This window comes from Mastomys coucha, unplaced genomic scaffold (assembly GCF_008632895.1).
Source record: "Mastomys coucha isolate ucsf_1 unplaced genomic scaffold, UCSF_Mcou_1 pScaffold22, whole genome shotgun sequence".
Classification (NCBI taxonomy): Eukaryota; Metazoa; Chordata; class Mammalia; order Rodentia; family Muridae; genus Mastomys; species Mastomys coucha.
Window position 1 is genome coordinate 31,683,403 of NW_022196905.1, and position 20,540 is coordinate 31,703,942.

Consider the following 20,540-nt stretch of genomic DNA (forward strand, 5'->3'; position numbering starts at 1 on the left):
ACCTCACAAGAACTATTCCAAAAAGTCCTTACCAAGCAGAATTCAGTGAAACAGGTTCTGTTAGCCCCACTTTCCAGAGAAGGAAACTGAAATGGTCCATCTTTATTGTCAGGGGAAGGCAGGGGACAGCTGATATGTCCACCTTGCATATTAGCATGCTGAAGCTAACCTGGAGTCTCTCACACACAGAGCTCATCCTTCAGGGCTCATACTCACTCTTCGGAGAGGCCACTGAATCGGCTCAGGACCCCGTGGATGGTGCTCGAGTGGTGATCCCGCAGCTGCCTCTGCAGCATCGTGGACAGCGTACCCTCCTCCAGCCACACCTGTGCTCACAGAGACAGTGGTGCATGAGCAGCAGCAGTTGCTCCATCGGCCCCTGACTTTTTAACAAGTGCCCTTCTTTCCTGATCCTCTTAATTTTTGCTTGTTCCCACAGTCCTCTGCAGAAGGAAGGCTCTTATCTCACTCAACGAGACAGTGCTGCAACAAGACCTGCATCACTAAGAGGCCTTTCTCACTCTTCTGAGTGTTAGCAGGCTCTGTCTCTATCAGCCCAGAGACTTAGGAGTCTGCATGTAGGGTATGGATGGAGCACAGGTCTTAACTGAGGCCCGTGCAGCTTAGACTTCCACTCCCCAGGTCCATGATTCTTTGCCTGGTCCAGCTTCCAGAGCTGCTGTGCACTCAGGCTCGCTGGTCCACCATTCCAACTTCTGCTCACATTGTCTGCCATTCCATCTTCCTTCGGCCCTAACCCTCCTGCCTTTCTCCCAGCCCTCCTTCATGTTCCTGCAGCTACCGCTCTGTCTCATCTGTCCTCTGCTTCATTGCCTTTTGCCTCCTGACTTCCTGGGTAAACTTGTGAGTGTTGTGCTCACATCCTGGCCCATGACCACTGGGGAAGCTCTGAAACTTTGACTTGGTTTCCTCAGGGTACTGCGTATCACTCCAGGGACTTGAGTATGTCCAGCACATACTCTGGCACTTAGTACATCTCTGGATGTTTACAGCCACATCTGTGCAGTATTCTCTAAGAGGACCTTAGGGGATGTACAGTATCTGAAATCCCACCCTAGCACCCTAAATCTCAAATGCACAGCCCAGCCCAGGTCCCAGGAGACAAACCCGTTTGTCCTGCTCCAGGAGGTCACACAGGAGTCCCCATTGTCGTCTGCGGAATCGGTCCGCCTGCCCCAGCTGCCTTGCTGCCTGCTCCTGGACCTGTTGCCGCAGGGCCTCACATTCTGCCACAGGGAGGCTGCTCACTTCTGGGAGGGTCTTCAGGAACAGGGAGTCTACAAACTTTTGGAAGGTTTCCATGGTGCCACAGTACAGCTCCTGAAATAAGAACCACACTGGGGTTACAGGTCTGGTTCCACATCCCACTTTGCAGGAGTCTGAGCTTCTAAACTTGAAATAGAGAACAAGAGGCACAAGTAAAACAGACAATAGGAACAAAATGCACATACATAGCCGTTATCACAAGCACACCATATGGATTCCAGGGAGATTATAGGAAACGGACCTTAAGGAGTGGCGGCTGCTCTGTTCATGGTGTTATAAGCCACGCTTACACAAGATAAGCAAAGAGCTGCAATGATAAATAACATTGCTTAGTTTAAAAAGAACCAACTAGATGTTTTAGAATTCAAAAGTTCTGAGAACTCGATGTACCATTTTAATTACAGTCATCTAGAAGTAGGTGAAGAGAGAAGCAGTGTAATGGAAGGCAAAGCAGAAGAAATCCTGAACAGAAGCAGGATGGACACTGTGAAGAGAATCAGGCACCAAAGAGACCAGAAGGTTCAACAGGGGTCACTGCTGCCCCCAGGGAAGGGGCAGAAGAGTTGGAGCAGAAGAGATATTTGGAGAAATAATCTAATTCCATAAAACTATAAAAGAAGTTTACAATGCCGGGCGGTGGTGGCGCACGCCTTTAATCCCAGCACTTGGGAGGCAGAGGCAGGCGGTTTTCTGAGTTCGAGGCCAGCCTGGTCTCCAGAGTGAGTTCCAGGACAGCCAGGGCTATACAGAGAAACCCTGTCTCGAAAAAAAAACAAAAAAACAAAAAAACAAAAAAAAAAAAAAAGAAGTTTACAGATGAGGAGCCCAAGGCCACAACTGATGACACCTGTTCAACACTAGACAGCTCTGGTCAGGGCAGCCACACTTCCTGTCTTTGCACTTTAGCCCTGATTTTGTAATGTGGAGCACTGACTCCTGGTCCACTCAGGAGCACTTCACCAGACAGGTGTCTTTGAGTTCACTTTCACCCTGGGCCTTCGTGGTTCCTTACTCTCCTCTCTGTGCTGGTAAGTAAGGGCTTGGTGATGGAGTCAATGTGAACGGGGATGCCCCCAGCTCCAGCTGCTGTCCCAAGGCCTCTCGGACATTGAGTTGTCACAGTACCACTGTGAAGGAAGACTGATGCCCCATTACGTAGATGCAGAAAGAAGGCTAGAGGGACCAGATAGTGGTCACATGGCCACATGGGAAAGCAGAACCTGACGCTACGCTGGGCACCTGGGGCACCTCTCCCAATGCTGCCTAGCCCTAGGTGTGTGTTCTATCTTTCCTCACCAGCATCTTCTTTTACCTTGTTTTCATCTCTCAGCCTGTGGCTCTTCCTTGCTTACCAGCACCAGGGGCCGGGGGGTCCTTGATGCATTTCTTCCTGTTTCTTCATAGCCAGCCACGAGGAGAGCAGGGCAGCTCTAACTTGCCCATGCATAGATTCGAGAGTGGTTTAACCTCCCAGTTTTCAGCATGGTCAGGAAGAGCCCAGGGTAGAGATGTGGTCTATGGGCCCTTCAGACAACAAATTCAGTGCTACTTGTCCCTGCCTTTAGTGTTTCAGCCCAGAGGACAAGAGGACCAAGTGGTTCTCCCACAAATGCAGAGCTAAGGGTTGCTCTGTGTTCTGGCTAAGCCACTGCAATCTTCATTGTTAACCCGACAGACTCAGAGTCATCTAGGAGACACACCTATGAGTCAGTCTGTGATGGTAGCGCTGGACATGCTTAACCAAGGAGGGAAATCATTCACCCTGAATGTGAGCCACGCCATTCCATGAGCAGAGATCCCAGGTTAAATAAAAGGAGGCTAGCTGCGGACCAGCATGCATATCTTTCTGGTTCTTGACTGCAGATGTAATGCGACCAGCTGCCTTAGACTTCTGATGCCACACCTTCCCCACTGTGATAGACTGAGAGCCAGAATCAACTCTCTCTTAAGTTGTTGTGTTGGGTATTTTGTTACAGCAATGAGAACAGTAATACAGTCACATACCTGGCAGAGCGCAGCCATGGCCTCAGTGATCCGGGTGTCCTCGTCCCCCTCCTGGTCACTCCGTGTCAGCCGCTGCCTCTCCAGGACCTCATGAAAAGCCTGTAGTTAAAACAGGAGCTGAGTCCAGTAGAAATTGCATTCTTTGTTTTTTTTATTCTGGGAAATTCTCACTAAATGACTGACTGCCATCTCAGATGGGAAGAAAATTCGCCCCGATATAATTGTGAGGAAACCGAGGCATGGAGCTTTCACACAATTTCAGTGGCTTATAAACTGTCTGAGGCCAGGACCTCAAATCCAGCTCCCAGGAAGCCAGTCTGTGCTTCTGTTAACACTAATGTAAGGAGTGTCCACTGAGCTGCCCTTGTTACTCGCCTCTCCTATGCCTTGTCAGCAGATAATATCCTGTACTATCAACCTGCCATACTCAGGGGACCCACCTGGGGAACCTGGGGTAAAGCAGACAGGTTATTAGAGGCCCATATAGTCAAAAGAAGCCCTGCCATCCAGAAGTTTACCCTGCCTCCAGAGAGACAACAGAACAGCTGAATGTGGAGCAGGCTAGCAGGGTATCAGAGGCGCCTACATAGGGCACAAGGACAGGCAGTGGCTTCTCACAGTCGGAGGGCAGGTCCAGGGGTCATCTTATCAGGAGAAATGTCTACACAGTCTCTGAAGGTGAAGGTTTCTAGTGGGGACACAAGAGCCAAGGCCACCCATTGATTGAGCAGCAGCAGTTGCCACAACTGGATGCCGTAGTGTCCTCTGTCTGCCTATCGTATGGAGTGGAATGAGATGAGGTTGGAGGGCAGGGACTAGAAATGGGGGCCATTGAAGGTGGGCTGGAGGGGCTTGGTGTCCACTCATTTGCCCATTCAGTCTTTGGATCGTTCATCCATTTATGTGTCCATTCATCCATTCATGTGTTCATTCATTCTCACTCACCCATCCACTCACCCATGCATTCATTCACCTCTCCCTTGTCATCTCTGTCCCCTGGACACCAGCCATGCTAACTTGTCTAAGCTAGATCTTGGGACATAGATGGCTATCACTCTCCTATGTTTGGGGTTCAGGGTGAGCAGAATGTTACCCAAAACTGACAAAGAGCTGAGCCCTATCTTCCTCTTATTTGAGTCACTCTTCCCAGGCAGAGTAAGCCCCACCCCTTGAGGGTACATTCCTGACTCCTAGGCATAGAGAGAAAAGTGTGACAGGCCTGAATCTATACTGAAATAGAAAGATATGTATTCTGTACTTTGAGGGCAGGGCCTTATCTTACCTTGATGCGGCTCCCAGTACGTTGCCGCCACGGCCCTGTGTCTGTACTGTGAGCTCAGCCTGTCCCATTGGTTTTCAGATGCTTTTTCTCTTTAGCAAGCCAGCATCTGCTTCCTGCCCTTCCACGGGCCTCCTGTCCTCTTTCTTCTGAGTCTCATGGCATTTTCTAGTGGGGCCACCTCCCTGGTCCTGACTAATGCACTGACCAGAACTGAGGGCTGCTCAACTTCCTTGGCTTAGGACCTTTCTGAGAAAAGCTTGGGCCTTGCACACTCTGAGTCCCATTCACCAGCATTGGGTATGCCTGCTAAAGATTCTCCATCTCCTCTTAGCAACCCAGCTTGGGATGCTTGACACTGGCCCACGAAAGAGGAGTCAAGAACACAGAGACCGAGGGACTTGGCTATGGTCATGTGCCTGGCATGGGCAGGCACGTGCTGAAGTTGTGTTTTATAGAGGCCTAAGTGTTGACCAGGCTCAACCTGCAAAGGACAAGTCCTGGGGATGGGGATAGGGACAGAGTCACCTTGAGGAACTTCCCTGGATCTGAGGTCAGCTGGGAATCAGCCAGGAAACTCTTCCGTTCTTCTTCTTGAGCCTGTGTGAGCTCTGCCGCTGCCTCTGCTTGTCGAGCCTGAGACAACTGGACCAGGTCTTTACCCCTCTGCATGAATTCTGGGATTGAAAAGAACCATAGAGCAGGGGGTCACTCTCCAGCAGGGCCACAATGACCTGCTCCTGTGGCCTATCAAATGGTCCCTTCTCTGTAGGTGCCAGATCTGTTTTTCTGGGCAGGTCTCACTGACAGTGACCTCAGGATCTTGAACTTTGCCAGCCTATCTCTGTGGCCCTGTGGACAGAAGTAGACATGGAGAACCTGTGTAGCTTCCCTCTACCTGTGCTGACCTGACTCAGTGTTACTAGCTCTTCAGCTGGGTGGGGCTGGGGCTGCACGTGGGCAGTATGGGTCCCCCCTGGACATTTCTATGTCCACTCTGGTTGATAGCGTCTTCTCCTTTGAGTTCTAGGTGGTCCTGCCTTGACATTGGGGTCTTGTCAGCCTGAGTCACTAAGAATAGAAGATGACTCCAATCTTACACAGACTCTAATCATTCTGCTCTATGGAGAGGGAGGCTGGGCCTGGCACTGCCCATTGCCTGGCATGGATTATCCCCAGGATTAGAAGAGGAGTTGGCTCTGGCTTAGTGTCATGAGTCATGTGATTCCAGATCCCCAAACCAGGCCCACTAGCGCACCCCTGCCAAAGCACTCGGCCTCCTCCCAGAAAGCCTTGTGCTGCTGGGTCAGAAGTTCTTCCTTCTGCCTCCCAGATAGTTGTCCCTGGACCGTCAGCAGCTCCAGGCCACGGGAGATGGCAGCAAGCCGGCACTTGGCCTCCTCCTGGATCTGGGTCCTCAGGAACTCTACCATTCTTGCCATGTGGGCTCTACCCATTGTCCTCTCCAAGGTGTCCTGTAGGGAGACATAGGACAATGGCTGGGCCTCAGGGCTCTGTCTTGAAGATATTGAGGGAGCAGTGGGCTCCAATCTCTCTCTCTCTCTCTTTCTCTCTTTCTCTCTCTCTCTCTCTCTCTCTCTCTCTCTCTCTCTCTCTCTCTCTCTCTCTCTCTCTCTCTCTCTCTCTCTCACACACACACACACACACACACTTCATTCTGAGCACAGTGAATGCCCTCCCTCCCCATCTGCATCTTAGGCCCAGGATGGAAACCTCACCACACCTTCACAGTTTGGGATAAGCCACAGGGTACCTAGCACCTGTCCTGTCCCCAAACCCTTCTACCACTGTCCTCTAGACAGACCCAGATTTTGGGATTCTCGTCTCTTACACCTCTCTTCTCCTGGCTGTCAGCCTAAGCCTGACCACTATATAGAGACCACCCAAAGCCTAAGTATCAGAGTCTTTAAGGTGTCTCAGAAAATATCAATAGGCAGCCAGCACTGAGAACCCAAGCTCAGTGCTGTAGGACCACTAATCTGATCAGGCATTTCTACTATGGGATGGTGGGTGATGGATGGATATAAGAATGGGCAAACAGGTAAGCGATGGCTCTGTAGTTAAACAGTGCAGCTCTATCAGAGTTTGATTTCCAGCACCCTTATGAGTTGACTCACAATGACCTGTAACTCTCCAGCTTGAGGGGAAACACACACACACACACACACACACACACACACACACACACACACCACAATTAACAAGTATCTGGAGAGATGACTCAGTGGTTAAGAGTACTTGCTGCTCTTGCAAAGGACTTGGCTATCGGGTGGTTCACAAACATCCATAACTCCAGTTCCAGAGGATCTGGCACTCTCTTCTGACCTTCCTGGGTACCAGGCATGTACCTGGTATATATACATACACTCAGGCAAAATAGTCATACACATAGAATGGATCGTGTTTTTAATGGGTAGATGACAGGTGGATGTTTGATGGATGGATGAATGGATGCTGAAGGGGTGGTGGAGAGATGGATGATGGATGGATGGTAGGAGGATTCACTGCCCTTTTGTGGAGGGCATATACCCCTTTACAACATGACTGTGTTTGACCTCCTGGTCCCTAAGGTGTTTCCCTCCCCATCCTTGTGCCCTGTGTTACCAGGACATGCAGGTCCTGAGAGTCATGCAACAGTCCTTCAGCAACAATCATTCTTCCTGTCAGAGTCATCATGAACTGCCGAGCCTTGGAGCTGGAACATTTAAACTGGTCCGTGAGAAGGGGCTGGATGCTTTCCATCTGTTTCCAGAAAGCTCCCATCTGTAAAATGAGCATGAGCGGCAAGTGACAAGGAAACCTTATTCAAGAAACAGAATGATTTCACATCTGCACCTTCTCTGCCTCTTATTTTTTTCGACTTCTGGAACAACGACTAATGTAGTTGGTGGCCTGAGTTTTTATTTTAAAGCCATATTTAATCCCTTTGAGAGATCCTAGAACTCGCAGGGTCTCACTGCCTCATTTCTCATGCTCCCAAGGAGTAATTGCTCTGGGCAGTGTCTGGAAACCACAGCTCCTCCCCCATTCCCACCTTGACCCTTCTGCAATTGAAGGGCGTTTATCTCGGAGTCAATTGTGTCCCGTGATGGACACCCTCCACTCTCTGGCCCAACAGCTGTGGCTCCAGTCATATAATAGAGGTGTTTTCAGCAAACTCAGGGCACTGTTGCCAATAAGGAAGTTATGAACACTGCTTAAGGACTCCAAATGGGTCACAATTACTCGTTGGGAGCACGAGAAATGAGGCAATGAGACCCTGCGAGTTCTAGGATCTCTCAAAGGGATTAAATATGGCTTTAAAATAAAAACTCAGGCCACCAACTACATTAGTCATTGTTCCAGAAATCCAAAAGAGCAAGAGGCAGAGAAGATGCGGATGTGAAATCATTCTGTTTTTGAAATTCAGCTTCCCATACTGTATCTTATCAGGACCAGAGCCGGGAAGAGTTGACTCATGACTTGGGATGCTGGGAGCTTCAAAGTGTGACAACACAGCCTATCTAAGCTTCAGCATCAAGGAAGGCAGGAGGTCTAGTGGTTGTCTTTATGGCATGCAGGCTGTGTGTCATCTGTGTGCCTTGCTTGCCTGCTTACTTCTAGGTAGAACGGGTCCTAAGGCAGAGCAACAGGACTAGGAGAAACCCAAATATCACAGGAGGTGACTGTTCATTATTGGCTGTATTTGGTTCAGGTCCCTTTAGGTCCACACTGATCCTGAATGCAGGTGGCACCATCCTGTGGGATGGAGGCCCAGAATGAATGAAAAGGAGAGCTAAATTCCAACATTAACTGTGGATGCAATGTGACCAATTGCTTTATGCTCCTGCCACCATGCCTTGCCTACCATAGATGATGCCCTTTGAACTGTAAGCTGAATAAGCCATTCCTCCCTTAAGGTGCTGCCTGGCAGGTGATTGGCTACAGCAATGAGAAAAGCAATTGTGCCCCTTGAATGAATGTCCCCCATAGCCTCAGTCCTTTACATTTTTGTTCCCAGTTGGTGGCACTGTTTGGGGAGGCCTTGTTGAAGGGGGTGTGTCACTGGAGGAGGGCTTTGAAAGTTTAAAGACTTCTGCCATCTGTAGTTTGCTCTCTCTGTTCCATGCTTGTGGTTCAAGATGAGAGCCCCCAGTTTCTGTTTCTGGCACCATGCCTTCACTGGGCCATCTTCTACTCTCACCCTCTGGAACAGCAAGCCCAAATAAACTCTTTCTTCTTCAATTGCCTTCCTATCTCTCAGCTTTCCCTGGCTCCTGTCTGCTCATGTAGTGGCCCACATTCCTTCTGATTGGTCTTTCTATGGTCCTCTAAGGAGGTTTTTCAGCTCTTGAAGTGAAAGAAACAAGTCCCCCAGTCATACTTCAGCAACCCCCAGAACTTTTGACGGCAAAAGAGGAGCCAGGATATCCTCCTCCCTCATCATAGCTGTCACTGTGTCTCTTGGGCAGGGCCATACCCCAGAAAATCGGAGTTCCTACTCTCCAGCACAGAAGGTGCCAAGGGCACAAATCCATGGCCTGGAGGCCGTGGAATCAAAATGAGAAAGGAGTGCTCCAAGGACACTCTCTTTGGTGGCTTTGTTTTGTGAGGCTGAGAGTTGGAGATGCTCCTAGAATCCACTTTACTATGGGGTGGTAGTTTACAGGAATTGTGGCTTTCAGTTACAAAAAAACAAACAAACAAAAAACCCAAAAAACAAAAACAAACAAACAAACAAAAAAGCAAAACAGCAGGCTAAAAACGTAAATGGATAAAAACTGTCCTCTGTAAATCTCCACTCTCTAAGGATACATTCTTGGCCACTGAACTTCAGAAACGGGGTCTCTGTCCTGGGATGGTGACAGTGTCACTTCTCTAGTCTCACCAACGTCACTGTTGCAGAATCCAAGAAACCCACAGAAGAGAGAGGCAGCACCTACATCGTCTATGAGCTGCTCTGAGAGCTCTCTCTCCTTCCTCTCCACATCTGCCAGGGAAACGGAGCCAGAGTCGCCAGTGCCCGACATTTCTGTGTTCACCAATCTGGCCTGAAGTCCCTTTTCTAACTCCTCCAAATCCTAGGGTGAGGGAAGGAACAGATACACAATAGGATGAGGGAGGGAACAAATACACAAAGAAAAATGGGTAAAACTCAAACTCTAAAAGAATAAATATTAGACTTCTGACAGATATTTTATTATGTATATACATATATATGAGTGTATACACACACACACACACACACACACACACACACACACACACACACACACACTCTAATAAGATGTTCTTAGCACAGTCCTAGAATTTAATGCTGGGCCAGAGAGATAACTTTGTGGGTGAAAGCAACTGCTCTGTAAGGCTAAAATTGTGAGTTTGCTATCAGAACCCATGGGGGATGGAAAGAGAACCAATCCCACAGAGCTGCTCTTGGCCTCACTTATGTCCTGTGGCACATTTGCCCACACCCCATCATGCAGTCACACGCAGAAAGTGAAGATATATTTAAGGTATGAGGGTACGAACTCTTTTACTTCATGAAACATTGGACCTCCAGAATGAATGATGATTTTCTTCTACATCCTCAATCCTCCTGAAACTATAGTTAGCAAACTTAGCAAACAATGAAACTGTGTCTTTCAATCATTACAAATTCTTAGAAAATGTGTGTTCTCAGGACTAGGTAGGAATATTCCTTCTTCCCACATAAAGTTTCCAGGAGGAAGGATTATTTATACACTACACCTCAAGAAGGAAGTGGGGGCTGGAGAGATGGCTCAGCAGTTAAGAGCACTGACTGCTCTTTCAAAGGTCCTGAGTTCAATTCCCAGCAACCTCATGGTGGCTCACCATCTATAATAGGATCTGATGCCTTCTTCTGGTGTGTCTGAAGACAGCTACAATGGACTTGTATAAATAAAATACTTGTATTTAAAAAAAAAAAAGAAGGAAGTGGGAAGTATTTGGTGGGTCCAAGAGCAGGAAGTGAGCAGTACAGCTTAGTTGTTCAGCTTCTTTCTCTCTGGGACAGCATCTTCATGGGAAGCCATTGATCTGGTGTGGTCCTAGCACACTGAACAGACAGCACAGGCTCTGCTTCCACAGGGAAGCTGACATTCCAGGGTCTTCTTGTGATGAGTTGGGCGACTGAGTCAGCTCTGGGATTCAGTGTTAGGGAGCAACACCCTCCAGGCCAACAGCATTTCTAGATCTGCAGTCACTCCAAGCTCAGGAAGGATCATGGAGTGCTTTGTGTGACTCTTCCAAACCCCAATGTGGGGGTGAGGAATGGTTTTTGCTTCACTGGGGCTGTGTTCCCAGGCAACCAGTGAGATGTGGGGCTAACTTCTTCAAGAGATATAAGGTTGAGACTGATCACCTACAGATAACGCCTACCAACAGTAGCCAATTTCTCTTTCCCTGCTGTACCCAATAAACATGCTGAGGTTCCTGGTTGCTGGTGGTAGGAGGTGCCCTCCATCAGAATGAGTACAATCCCAGCTGGTCCCAGCTTTCCTGTACATGTGTCTGTCCTTTCTTCATTCCCTTGCCATTCCTAGTTAGGATTCCAGGAGCCATGCTGCAGGTCAGCACAAGTGTCCTTTTTACATATGCACATACACTTTCACAGAGTTGTCACACCGAGTTCAAATGTATACTCTAAAATCCACTTTATGCATTAAAGAAAAAATATTTTATGCATAGAATGATATGTCTCATTATTTTAACAATTTAGGGAGTTATCTTGAGATACAGGCTAAAGACTTACATGCTCTTGTTTGGAAAGAATCTTCTGGTATAATTCATCATCAGGCTTCTTTTTCGGAAAAAAATCCAGGAGGCATGCTTTAAGAATCTGAATGAACATCTGTTGGCATAAAGGAAGTGTCAGGAGAAACATCTGAGTAGTGCCCCATGCCCAATACCATTCTTGCTGAAGGAAAGGACCTTTATATAAAAGATTATATATCACAGTAATGGGCTGTTCTGGATTTGGTGAAGCTTCTAAAGAATATTTCTCACCTTTCTTCCTTTATTTTTCCCTTCTCCCCACTTTGCTACTTTCTTCTCTCTCTCCTGACCCTCCCACCCCTATACTAGTCAATGCCTACCTACCCTGTGCAGAGCCCTTCATGACCTGCCCCCATTCCTACATGGAGACTTGCTTCCTTGTAAGAGAGTTAGAGACAACTCCACAGAATTGACGTGCAAAGCCCTCCTAGATTCCGTCTCCACGGGAGAGATACCCCTTAAACCAAGAAGGGCCCTCCTAGAATTGGGGAATCCCAGGTAATCCCAGTGGGTACCACCTGAATGGTGTCTAGTCACTGCACTGCAGGAGTATTATTATCCAAGTATCATCGCAGACACCATTGTGGCGAACATTCACACAGGGGTTGGGGCTGACATCGTCTCTCTGGGACAGATACCAAGGGGAAGAACCACCAGTCTTCTAGGCATCAAATCTTGGATATCTAAGAACTCGTCCTACAGTTTTCTATTCCCTCAGTGATGTGTGCAGACTCTGGTCTCCCCACAGCCTCAGCTTGTGTGATGTTGCGGATATTTGTAGTTATTGGCTTGGTGTCTTTCTCTCAAACAGTGTGCTCTCCCCTGAGTCCTTAGCAGGTGTAGCCTGAGCCCTCAACACATCTCTAGATTGCTCCCACCCCAGATAAATGGAAGTCCATGTATTGTCAGTGCCTCCAAATGCATCACCACATACAGCACCTCCGAATGAGAGACCATATACAGAGCCCCTAAATATATTACCACACACAGAGCTTCCAAATGCATGACCTTATACAGTGCCTGGACCTCACTGCATGACTCTCTGGTTTTCATATCTGTTTTCACCCAGATCTGTACCCTTCTCACATCTAGGGCTCTGTGCACCTAGGGAGTCTCATCTCCTCATCTGGTTCCCAGGTCAGGAAGAGAGAGCAAATGTTTCCACTTACCAGGTACTTCTCCTGCCTCAGCGCTGTGTCTACCTGAAGCAGGTCTTTCAGGTGAAGGCTGCAGACACACAGGTCGATATCTACACTGAGAGGAGCAGACAGAGGTCAAAGAGTCAGAAGGCAGGGTGACGATAGGACACTGGTCTCTACTTGGTTTCCGTGGTGGCTCTGTCCCCTTGTTCATGTTCCTCACACACAATCAGGGTTAGAGAAGTCCAGACTGCTGCTGGATGACTCAGTTGAGGAATATTAAGTATCAGGACCCAGCTTCTGGGACATTGAAGACAATGCATCCAGACAGAGAAAGAGAAAACCAGCATAGCAGGCTCGGTGTATCCTCTCTAGAATCTGTCACTTCTGCCACCTTAGGCCTTTCCTCAGCACAGACAGCCTTAGGCCTGCATGACAGGCAAGAAAGACTCAGAGAGCAGAGGGCCAGAGCTATCAGGCACAGATACAGGTTGCCTCAGGACCCCTTTCTTCCTCGCAGATGAATGCATTTGGATAAAACCTCGTATACACACTATTATGAAGTCTGTGAATGCAGGCATGAGACTGGGATCCACTCCAGTCTCTCTCAGCCCAGGGACAACATTCTTGTAACAGGCCCCAACCCTACTCCTTCCTATTCTTGGTCCAAGGCTGACCTGTTATTTGAATGAGAATGGTCCCTGTAAGGTCATATGTTTGAATATTTGGTCCTCAGTTGATGGAACTGTTTGTGAAGGATTGGGAGGTGTGGTCTTGTTGGAGAAGGTGTGTCACTAGAAGCACACTTTGAGTTTTCAAAAGCCCATGTCATTCTTAGTTACCTCTCCCTCTGCCTTGCATATACAGATAAGGATGTTCTAGTGCCAGACCTGCCTGCCTGCTCCTCACCATTATAATCATGGGCTGTAACCCTCTGGAACAGTAAGCTCCAATGAACGCTGTAAGTTGCTCTGTATCTTATCTTAACAATAGAAAAGTAACTAAGATATCCAGGGGTTCCTGGAACTTCGGAGCACAGAGAACAGAGGATAGATGCCAATCATACCTGTGTCAGTAGACCAAGGAGTGAGTCTGGTGACTTGTCACCTGTGCCTTAGAGCTAAGGTGTATGGTGTGACCTTTTTCAAGTTGCCCAGCCTCCCTGCATCTGTTTACAAAGTAGGGGACATACTGCCTAATTTTTAATGGATCACTAAACCTGGTCCAGGCTCCCTTTGCTATGCAACAGAGATATAGCCATGAGCAACAGGGATCAGGCACTCAAGTTCCTGGGACCAGGTGCTGCAAATTCTGCCCCAAACTCTCAGAGCATTTGCTGCACTAACAGTTTCTGGGACACATCAGTGGTTAAACACTGCTCCCTTGTCACCTCACTCCGGGGCTCAGGCCTGGCTCTGAGACTGTGTACCCACAGCTGAGTTAGTTAACATTTCTGAATCTGTCTCCTCCTTTGCACCAGCCACTGCAGTTCCACTGTCCCGAGGCCACTCCTTACCTCTCACAGGCCAGAATCTCAGGGAAGCTGCCCACCCGGAGGAAGGTACACTGGAGGATCCTGTCGTCGCTGTAGGTTGACCGCATGCTGGAGGAGGAGCTGCCATCGTCCTTGCCAGCCTGGCTCAGGCTGCCCAGGCTGCTGGCTGGTGAGGCCTCTGCTGGCTGGTGAGGTAGGTGGGGCAGGATAGCAGCTGCCTGTGTGAGGTTCTCATGCAGCGATGGGTGGGAGGATCCGTCGGCCAGAGGCTAAAGAACAGAGCGAGACCCGACTGAGCTGACCGACCACAGGGGCGGAGGTGAATGTGTTTCAGTCCCAGGAGCATGGTCAAACCCACACCTGAGGGACCGAACCGTGGCCCATCTGTCCTCACACTTGTCTTCAGGGGTCCAGCCCTCTTTACCAGGCTCCTACCTGGAACCATTAGGATCTGTCCCCACACACCACTGTGTTCAGCTCTCCCATCTGCGTAGCCCATGATGACCTCTGGTAGGCAGCCTTCCCTCCTTGTCTCCTCTGTGAATGGCTCAGCCCCAGGAGCCCTTTGCCTACTTGTGCTGAGCATCTATCCTGATGAAGGACATTCTTGCCATGGTCTTGGTAGCCCCCACTGCCCTGACAAGCCTTTATCTCCTACCTAAGCCCAGGGTGGCACTAGTCATTGTCTGATCCTTGGAATGATTGGAAGTGTTCAGCTCTCTGTCTAGGCTTGTCCCCTGCTGCTGGGCCTACACTGGCTAAAGTGGCCCATGCTCCAGACCTTCTCTTCATGTGCTGCTTCTGGGACATCCCAGATCCAGTTGCCCAGCTGGAGTCTGCCTTTGCTGTGGCTTGCCTTCCTTGAGGTCTGCTGGGTCCCTGAGGTTCCTGACCATCTCTCTGTGGCCTGCTGCCTGACAATGGGATGGGGTTGAGGGAACCTACAGGGCCTGTGCCCTGTGCTGCTCAGGTAGACACAACCATATTGACATAGAAGAGCCCTCTGTCCACCTGACAGACAGCAAGGAGCTGAGTAAGCTTTTAACAGTGTACTAGGGAACAGGTCAGTCAGCCATGATTATAACTGGCCTGGCAGAGTTGAAGATCTCCCCTGACAGCCCCCTCCCCCGCCTCTGTGTGTTGGATAAAAGTCATTCCTAGGGTGCTGTTCACCTTGTTTTTGAGGCAGGGTCTCTTATTGGCCTGGTGCTCACAGATTGTTCTGGGCTGGCTGGACAGTGATCCTCAGAATCCCTCTGCCTTTCCGTCCCTAGTGCTGAGCTTCTAAGGGCACATCACCATGTCCAGCCTTTCAGACATGGATTCTGGGGACTTGTTTCCAAGGCACACACTTGACTGACTGAGCCATCTCTCCAGTTAGAGTATTAAAACAAGAGTGCTCAAGGAATTAGAATTTCTCCAGAAAATCTCCACTGGGAGGAGGAAAAGGTTGAAGCCATCAGGGGGAGAGCTGTTTCCCAGAAAGAGTTACACGGTTCTGACCACCTGTCAGACCTGGCAGAAGGGTCAGCAGTGTCTGATGCCACACTTCGACTAGGATTGTGTAGTTGTGCAAACCTCTTGTCCTTCCATTTGAACATAAGCTTCATGTCAGGACCCAGATGGTAGACTTACGTGCTGGGGGTGGGATTGTGGATAGGCTGTGAGTATGTTTGTACGTTTGTGTGTGTGTGTGTGTGTGAGAGAGAGAGAGAGAGAGAGAGAGAGAGAGAGAAAGAGAGAGAGAGAGAGAGGGAGGGAAGGAGGGAAGAGAGAGAGAGAAAGAGAGGGAGGGAGGGAGGGAGGGAGGGAGGGAGGGAGAGAGAGAGAGAGAGGGAGAGAGGGAGGGAGGGAGAGAAAGAGAGAGCGCTGCTTTACTGTTGACCCTTTAACTGGCCTCCTGAAGATGGGTAAGCTCAGCTTATTAGGCCTGCCAGGGCCCAGCATCTGAACCTAACAACTTCAGGAGCACAACCAGATGTTACTCATCACGAGGCTTCCACAGGGAGAGAGTCTGGAAACACCCTTTGGTGCAGGAACTTGCTGACTGAACAAGTTCTGAGTCCTTCCACACACTGTCTTGCCTGAAGCCCAAACAGCTGGCAAGGTAGAAGACTATCACCCTGCCTCCTGTTTCACAGCCTAGCAATAAAAGGACATGAAAGAGAGGCTGAGGCAGGAGTCAGGATAGCATCCTCGAGACTCAGAGTATCTTCCTGAGTACCAGGATACCAGCCCTCCTCTAAACACTCTGGACCAGAACACTGTCCACAGGACACTTTATGGGCTCAGCTCCTCCCTCTGTTATGGCTGCTCTCTGCATAAGACTCCAGCCAAGGTGCCCTGGTCATGGTCATGGGTGCAAGACCTACTGCCACATGTGGAGGGTAGAGTTGGCTTCCTCCTGAATGTGACCTTGAGCAGTCCATTCACCTTTTAGGGATGCTGCAAAGGAAAAATGCCTGATGCATGACAATCTCTCAACCTCACATGAATGTCTAGGAAGCACAGCATCTGGCATTAACCCTCAGCCATATGGACAGAGACAGAAGCTGAGCCTGAGGCACCCATCAAATCAGTTCCAGAGGGAGGATCACATCCCACTATGGTGGGGCTGCTGTTCTTGTAGATCAAGCAGTTTCTATAACTCCTGACCTTGATGTGGCCCCCATGTGACCCACACAATTGGTTAGTTCTCATGTTTTGATCTGTTGCACACCAAACTTTCAGACAGGATGGAAACCCACATCTGATCCATGCCCATGGATCCCCATGGAGTCCAGCACATAATGGAGTAAACTTCACTGATAAAATGGAACTTGGAGTGCTCACCCGGAACTTCTGGTTGATGGGATAGACAACTCTGGCTTTCAGTGCAAATGCTGTGATGTTGCCACTCAAGGATGGCTCACACACCTGCAAAGGAAAGGTAAAAGCAGCACAATGAACTTCCTGTCGCATTAAAGATGGACTGTCACAACTCTCCAAAATGCCACATCCCACCTGCAACAATGGCTACAGGAAGGAACCCTGACAGGCCCATTTGGATCCTTGCAAGAAGGATGGATGGATGGATAGGTGGATTGGTAAATAGTGACGTAAGAATGGACAGAAAGATTGAGGAATGACAGTGTGGATGGATAGATGGATGGATAGAAGAAGACACTTATCAGTAGGTGGGCAGAGAATAGTTCAATGGACAGGTGGGGGGGCAGATGGGCAGGTGAATGTTGTATCTATGAGTTTATAGATGAAGAGAGACAGGAATGCATGTATGTGTATACCTGTCATAGTCACTTTTCTTTTACTGTGATAAATACCATGACCAAAGTAACTTGGGAAGGAAAGAGTCAATTTCACCTCAAATATTACAGCCCATCATTGAGAGGAGTCAGGGCAAGAATCTGGAGGCAGGATCTGATGCAGAGGCCATGAAGGAACATTTACTGCCTTGGCTTACAAGGTTTGCCTATCCTTCTTTCTTATTATACACCTCAGGACCACCAGGGTTATCACAACACACATACACATACATACACACACATGTACCACACGCGCATACACACACACATGCACACAGACACACACATGCATACATACACACATGTGCACACACACACACATACACACACATGCACCACACACGCACACACTCTTCATTAGCAAAGGCAAACCAGAAGACTGCAGGCTGTGGAGCAGCAGGCCTCAGAAACCTTCGGGAAGCTTCTGCGTGTTTTAACTAACAGGGCTATTCATTAAACAGAGTTCGTCTAAGCAGGAGCGGGACAGGTCACAAGGCTGAGGTTCTCTGTGCACAGGAGAGGTGGCTGGGCTCACTGGGCAGAAACACAGCTGAACATAGGCAGGTATTTAACTCAGCTCTGGGCAATCATTACCCTGGTGATGTGCGCCTGCCAGGCACTGAGGCAGGCTGCAGGCTGAACCTTACTAGGCTGAAGGAAGATGAGGTAATCTCTCACTGCTGCTCCCCCGATGGAGTACCATCTGAGACAGGAATGGCGGCATGACTCTGGGAACCCGGTGGGGGAAATCTCTGTGACGGTCACAGTGAGGGGCCTGAGGCCCAGACGGGTTATGTTTCCTGACCAACACTGCACAGCAAATGGACAGCAGAGCAGGGTTTGGTCCATACTGGGTACCAAGGCTAGTGCTGCTCCCATGGGATCCAGAGCCACTTCACCTAGGAGGGTTTGTCTTTTCTTTTTAAGTTTTATTGGTGTAGAATTCATGCCCTGTACAATCACGCTTGTACAACATGTAACCAATCGTCTTTAGTGTTTCCCCAATATCAGATAATCACCTAGGCAATGTCAGAATGGCTCACTGCAGCAGAGAAGCCCTGTGCTCTCTACTGGTTACTCACCTTCCCCTGGCAACCACTCAGCTACTTCCTGTTCATATAAATTCCCCGCGCATTTGGTTTCTGGTTCCATTCATGACTGGCTTTCTTCACTTTGGGTGACGATGGCCAGGCTCACAGTGCATATCAGTACTGTGCTCCTTGTCATGGTCGGTAACATTCAGCAAGGACAGATGACAATTCTGTTTTGTTGGGAGTCTTGGTTTCAATACGTAAGGCAGATCAGGCTAAAATTCACAATCTTCCCACCTCAGCTCTAGTGTAGTCCACTGGGCCTGAATGATAGACCACATTTTATCCATGCATTTCTCCACTGATGGTCATTTGTGCTCCTTCCAGTCTGGCTGTTGTGGACCAAGCTGGACATCTGTGTACAAGCATTTGTGTGGACCTAGTTTTCCTGTCTGTGAGAGGAATTTTAATGGTATGTAGGGAGGGGCAAGGCAATCCAGAGAGATGAAGGACGAAAGACAGAGAGATACCACATACCCAAAACTCACACACAAATTGTCCCAGGCACCCACAGAGACTCACCCAGGCAGACGAGGGTGAAAAGCTGTCCACAGAGACACAAACCCCAAACAATGCAGACACACACAGAGAGAAACAGACATGAGAGCGAGATCTTGAGATACATATTATTGTGGTTAGACTGTAGCTCCTGGGTCCTATGACCCTTCAGGGTCCTGGAGTCCCACAAGGCTCTCTCTTCACCTCCACAGCCTCCCTGAAGCATTGAGGTCTGGGGTCTGCAGGCCAGGCTCTCTCCCAGGAAAGAATGGGGTTACTGAAATCTGTGGGAGGCACAGGCAACTTGGGAAAAGAAGCTGCTACCCTGATCTGAGTTCTAGACTTTGGAGAAGTTGGCTTCAAAGCCCAAGCCCTCTACATGGCCAGCAGAGAACCCCAAGAGGAAGGAGCCTGAGAGACAGGGGTAGGCAGTGTGTGGAGGGCTGCAGTGCTTGCTGTGCAGGTGCCTCGGATTTATCTGACCTTGGCCACTCCCCAGTTTGGGGACCCAGGAAAGTAGACTGTCTCTTTGAACCTCAGTTTCTCCATCTGAATATAAGAACAACAAGGAAAGCTGAAGGAGAGTGTTATGAGGGCACAAACCCACCAGACATTCCATCTGCCTCAACTTAAAGTGCGCAGGGGCACCAGGGAATGTCAAGTGATGTCCCTCTGTCCCTACTGGGAGAGTGCACCCTGGCCATGTTCCATGGGCCAACTGATGCTGAACAGGGAAGACCTGGACAGGGTGCCCAGCCTTCCCGTGGCTGCCTGCTTACTTAGAGTAATACATTTTAGTTAGAGAATAGAATTGGGGCTTGGCTGATGACAGCTGGGTTCTGAGAACAACCAGTCCATCCGTCAAACATTCAGGAGGTGCTGAATGACTAACAGGGGTGTGTTCACATTGATCCCCCCACCTTTTGGGGGAGGGGAAGAGGCCCAGTGCAGCTATGCAAACAAATGGGCAAGTGTTAGTAGCAGGGTGCTGTGGGACCCACGATACAAAGAGAACAGGGTACTCTCCACGCAAAACTCTAGTCATCCCATGGTCATGCAAACCCTACCTGGGGTTGCTTCTTGAATAAGTGTGACCAGAGACAGGCACTAGAGAGCTTTCTGGGGTATTGGGACTTTAATTGTGAGGAGGCATACCTTTGTCAAAACTCACACAACAGCGGACTTAAAAATCTGTGCCTATTACTATTCATACACGGCATTTTCTGGGGAAATAAATCATCTAGTGGTTGTAGCACGATACCTTGGCTTCCAGGAAGACAGTCCCACATTCAGCATGTGCCCACAGAAGCACCCAGACCCAAACTAACCTCAGGGGCATCTTCATCCCGAGTGGTTTCTCTCTGGCGCCTCCTGGCTTGGGAGCCAGTATCCCGTAGGCTCTGTGCAGGGGGCTCTGAACTCCTGAGCAGACGTTTCCTGTCATCTTTCTAAAACCACAAAGGGGTGGAGAGAAGCCAGATGCTGAAGTCAATCAGCTTTGTCTGTCCCCCTGAACTTTAGCCTCCAGACCCCTACCCAGCAGACACCTCTGGCCACCATGTGCCCTTCCTGCCCCCTTCGCCCACCAAGACTCTACTAGACTCTACTCTAGTAGAGCCCTTTAAAACCACCCAGGCCACCTAGACCATT

General features: G+C 49.2%; 1 protein-coding gene across 3 annotated transcripts in view; it reads right to left on the reverse strand.

Annotated features, from left to right (window-relative positions):
* Positions 1 to 20,540, reverse strand: part of Evc (EvC ciliary complex subunit 1) — a 38,370-nt gene that overhangs the window by 14,108 nt on the left and 3,722 nt on the right. For 2 of the 3 annotated variants that reach the window (XM_031341909.1, XM_031341908.1), the window contains exons 2-13: positions 20,219 to 20,338; positions 16,832 to 16,915; positions 14,021 to 14,268; positions 12,535 to 12,619; positions 11,343 to 11,441; positions 9,514 to 9,651; positions 7,196 to 7,354; positions 5,829 to 6,045; positions 5,099 to 5,247; positions 3,292 to 3,390; positions 1,129 to 1,341; positions 217 to 326 (exon numbers count right to left, since the gene is read on the reverse strand). In XM_031341909.1, coding sequence (XP_031197769.1) covers positions 217 to 326; positions 1,129 to 1,341; positions 3,292 to 3,390; positions 5,099 to 5,247; positions 5,829 to 6,045; positions 7,196 to 7,354; positions 9,514 to 9,651; positions 11,343 to 11,441; positions 12,535 to 12,619; positions 14,021 to 14,268; positions 16,832 to 16,915; positions 20,219 to 20,338 — 1,721 coding nt within the window. Of the gene's footprint in view, positions 1 to 216; positions 327 to 1,128; positions 1,342 to 3,291; positions 3,391 to 5,098; positions 5,248 to 5,828; positions 6,046 to 7,195; positions 7,355 to 9,513; positions 9,652 to 11,342; positions 11,442 to 12,534; positions 12,620 to 14,020; positions 14,269 to 16,831; positions 16,916 to 20,218; positions 20,339 to 20,540 lie in introns of those variants that run through there. The other variant, XM_031341910.1, reaches the window with a different exon arrangement.